The sequence below is a fragment of the Geospiza fortis genome, unplaced genomic scaffold, assembly GCF_000277835.1.
Source record: "Geospiza fortis unplaced genomic scaffold, GeoFor_1.0 scaffold131, whole genome shotgun sequence".
In the NCBI taxonomy this organism is placed as follows: Eukaryota; Metazoa; Chordata; class Aves; order Passeriformes; family Thraupidae; genus Geospiza; species Geospiza fortis.
This window is the reverse complement of record NW_005054391.1, coordinates 304,425-305,423: the sequence shown is the minus strand read 5'-3', so window position 1 is coordinate 305,423 and position 999 is coordinate 304,425. Positions and strand designations below refer to the sequence as shown.

Genomic DNA, 999 nt, shown 5'->3' with positions numbered 1-999 from the left:
GGCAGGGAGGAGCCGCAGCCGCTGCTGGGTGTGCGTGAGCCCGGAGCTGGGGGAGCCAGCACAGGGAGCTCAGTGCAGCCCCTCTCACTGTGCTCTTTTCCTGCCCACAGCAAAAATGGACAGAAGTGGCACAAGATTGTACAAAGGCTGTTGAGCTCAACCCTAAATATGTCAAAGCTCTCTTCAGACGTGCAAAAGCCCATGAGAAGCTAGACAATAAGAAGGAATGTTTAGAAGGTGAGTGGCTCATTCTGTGTGTACTTAAAAGTGGAATTAGTTCTGCTGCTTTGGAGAGCTTTGGAGATGGCAACTTCTGGAAATGTTTTGTTTTCACTTCTGTAGCTACAGTAATGTAATAATTATATATTTAAAACAATTCATAGCTTTTGCAAATACATATTCTCTTGTCAGAAGAAACCTTTTCACATTTCTCAAACTCTCATCTGCTCACATCTGAAATGACTGCTGAGAAATTGATGTTATTGTAGCAACTCAAGATATTATTTTTCCAGGAAACTCCTTCACTTTAGGGTAGAATTAATCTAACATGAGTGGATAACCAGTTGTTCTATTTCCATGCAGTAAAGTGACTTTCTTCTCTCGTTTGTTTTAGAGAAATTGTACTACTACAGAAATGTGGGGTTTTGCAGGTAGAGATGCATGGTCAGAAATAAAAGTATTGCAGCAATTTAAATGCATTGGACTGGTATTAGAGGGAAAACAGCTTCAGTAGCATTTTTTTTCTGGTGCATAATTTATGAAAACCAGAACAGATTGATTTTTTTTTAATATTAATACTTTGTATTCAGAAGAAATTACTGTCAAACTTTCCAGTGCTATTTGTAAACAGAACACATTTTGAACTGTCAGGAAGATGTCCCTGAGAAGCCATAGAAATTAAGAACTACAGGTCAGATGTGTTGTCTCATGGCACTTATGAGCTACAGTACACTGCTTGAAATTACCCATATAAATTTCATCAAATGAAATCATTCCTGC

The 999-nt window shown here is 38.8% G+C and overlaps 1 protein-coding gene across 1 annotated transcript in view; it reads left to right on the top strand.

Annotated features, from left to right (window-relative positions):
• The window catches only part of TOMM70 (translocase of outer mitochondrial membrane 70), a 21,944-nt gene that overhangs the window by 7,752 nt on the left and 13,193 nt on the right, over positions 1–999 (top strand). Inside the window, exon 3 of the mRNA XM_014308889.2 lies at positions 111–237. Within this exon, the coding sequence (XP_014164364.1) occupies positions 111–237 (127 nt within the window). The remainder of the gene's footprint in view (positions 1–110; positions 238–999) is intronic.